At 45.8% G+C, this 2,617-nt stretch overlaps 1 protein-coding gene across 1 annotated transcript; it reads left to right on the top strand.

Annotated features, from left to right (window-relative positions):
- The first annotated feature begins 239 nt into the window (after window positions 1-239).
- LOC120273177 (secreted RxLR effector protein 161-like) lies at window positions 240-1,125 on the top strand. Its single transcript, XM_039279817.1, has 4 exons — window positions 240-350; window positions 491-734; window positions 787-928; window positions 1,008-1,125. The coding sequence occupies exons 1-4, from the start codon at window positions 240-242 to the stop codon at window positions 1,123-1,125; spliced, it is 615 nt and encodes a 204-aa protein (XP_039135751.1).
- The last annotated feature ends 1,492 nt before the right edge of the window (window positions 1,126-2,617 follow it).

The following is a 2,617-nucleotide window of genomic DNA, read 5'->3' as shown; positions in this document are numbered from 1 at the left end:
ATGGGGATCTTTCTGAGGATGTTTATGTGATTCCACCTCCTGGTCTCTCTCATCCTTCTTATCATGTCTGTAAACTTTACAGTGCTATTTATGGACTCAAACAGGCTCCTCGTGCTTGGTTTACGCGTTTTCACAGTGCAGTTCTTGCTCTTGCTTTTACCGAGAGCTCTCATGATTATGCCCTTTTTACTCGATAGACTTCTCAAGGCCTCACTATTCTTTTTCTTTATGTTGACGACATGGTTATTACTGGTGATGATGTTGATACTATTCTTTCTTTGAAACAACGGTTACATACCGAGTTTCAAATGAAAGATCTAGGCCCTCTTCGCTATTTTCTAGGTCTTGAGGTTGCTTATTCTCGTCGAGGTTACTTGGTGTCCCAACAGAAGTACATCTCTGACATTTTTTGACGAGATGTATCACTGATCTCCGTACTGCTTCTACTCCTATTGAGTTACATCATTGACTCTCCTCGTTTGATGGTGAGCTTCTGCCTGATCCCACTCGCTATTGTGCACTTGTTGGTGCTCTTGTCTACTTGACTATTACTCGGTCCGATATTGCATATGTTGTTCATGTTCTTAGTCAGTTTGTGAGTGCTCCTCGCTCTACTCATTATGCTGCTCTCTTACGAGTTCTTCGTTATCTTCATGGCATTATATCCCTCTCCTTACTTTTCTCTGCCACATCTTCTTTTGAGTTGCGTGCCTATTGTGATGCTGATTGGGTAGGTGATGCCTCTGATCGACGCTTTACTACTGGTTTTTGCATTTTTTTTTTTAGATTCTCTTATCTCTTGGAAAAGCAAAAAACAATCTACTATTGCTCTTTCTACTGCTGAGGCTGAGTACGATGCTATGTCCTCTACTGCTGAAGAAGTTCTCTGGTTGCGTCAGATTTTGATGGACTTTGGTGTCTCTATCCTGTATTCTGTATTTCATGAGCGTACAAAACATCTTGAAGTCGCTCTTCACTTCGTTCATCATTATTTACCTTGCTGGCAGTATTCTTCTTCCTTATGTCCCATCCACACAGCAGATTGCTGATCTTTTCACTAAAGCTCATACCATATCTCGGTTTCAGCTTCTTTTTAACAAACTCTCGGTTCATGACCCACCGTGAGTTTGAGGGGGCGTGTTAGAGTAATATAATACTTGTATTCGTATATTATTTTTATGTGTATATAATTACTCATGTGTACATCATTCGTGTATATATATGGGTTGTTTCCCTAATGAAATTCATTCCATTCTTTCATCTTTTATCTATCATATATGATAAAAAAAATTCAATTAATCAATCAATCAAAGAAGTTAATTAAGTTTACCTTGTCTGCTAACTTGCCAGCATAAATTCGGAGAAAAGTATTAGTCTTGATGAACCACAAGAGAAGAAAAACGCATAATGAAAACAATGAAAAAACATACTGCAAACCAAGGAAAAGTTCAAAAATTGAAACAGATGACTCTGATGTGTGTGTGTGTGTGTATACATGCATCATCACTTCATTCAGAGCCATGTTTTTTCCATCACTTCCACTTGAATCATGGTAAGTGTCACGGTCTTCCCGATCGCACCAACGATCACCGCGCGGCGCTCGTCACACCACCAAGGAGCCGAGCCAGCCTACGGCCAAGGATGAGCTACAACGAACAAGATACAAGCAACCATGCACACAAACAAGGGGATTAGAGAGAAAAAAACATAAACTCTCTATATTGAAACCAAGATTACACCATGAACATGGATAGCAAAGCCAAGATCTCCACCCCACCAAGGATGAAGAGGAACCAGCCCATGAACCAAGAGGAAACTCACAAAGAGTCTATCTTCTTCTCCTCTTAGCCTTCTCCTAAGGGAATGAGCCCATATATATAGAGAAAACCAATGGGAGGTTGAGAGCAACCGGCTCTCAACAAGAGGCTAGGGATAACCCGCCTGTCACATCAAGACAAGCACAAAAGTGCTACGATTGCTTTCTGATGCTCTGAGTTCCAAGAAACACAACATCGTTCATTGTACACACCGGATCGCGCTTCGAGTGTCCACCGGTGGCAGCGATGATCGACCGACCCTCTCCCGGTCATCCCCTTTGCCGATACGCTCATCCGGCCTCGATGGCAGCGCCGGCCGCCCGGACATACCGATACCCATCGGTAATGCTCCTAGCAAAGGCTCCTCGATAGCGGTCAGTACCCATTCTCGGTAACTTCGCATCCGCCGCGCAGCGCACCTCGCGCATTCCTCTCGGCAGGCGCTCGGCACCCGACCCGGCGCCCACATGCTATCCCTTGCAGGCTGGGCTAAGAGCTCCGCTCCGCCCACCCGATCGGTGACCGACCCGTACATGTCCCTTGATCGACCGTACCATCCGTGCTTATGTTAATCCGGCTAATTGGCCCATACTTAGCCAATTCTCGGCCTCCAGACCATGATCACACGATCATCCGCCCATTGATCGAGATTCGCTCGGCCCGCAGCGCATCACGCCCAGCAGCGGCGCCTAGCGAGCCCCTCGGCAATCGCGCGACACCATGCCCCGCATATCCGCTCACCCGGCACCCCGGCTAGAATCCTCGGTCATCGCGAGACTCATCCCGCGCATCGGATGATC

Source organism: Dioscorea cayenensis, chromosome 12, assembly GCF_009730915.1.
Source record: "Dioscorea cayenensis subsp. rotundata cultivar TDr96_F1 chromosome 12, TDr96_F1_v2_PseudoChromosome.rev07_lg8_w22 25.fasta, whole genome shotgun sequence".
Lineage (NCBI taxonomy): Eukaryota > Viridiplantae > Streptophyta > Magnoliopsida > Dioscoreales > Dioscoreaceae > Dioscorea > Dioscorea cayenensis.
Note: the sequence above shows the minus strand (reverse complement) of the source record. Positions and strands in the feature narration are given on the sequence as shown.

Excerpts from the sequence above, each read along its gene's own strand:
- LOC120273177 (XM_039279817.1), top strand. The coding sequence starts at position 240 with ATGGTTATTACTGGTGATGATGTTGATACTATTCTTTCTTTGAAACAA. Across the intron at positions 351-490 it reads GCTATTTTCTAGGTCTTGAG|CTTCTGCCTGATCCCACTCG; the intron begins GTTGCTTATTCT and ends TTTGATGGTGAG. Across the intron at positions 735-786 it reads TTGTGATGCTGATTGGGTAG|ATTCTCTTATCTCTTGGAAA; the intron begins GTGATGCCTCTG and ends TTTTTTTTTTAG.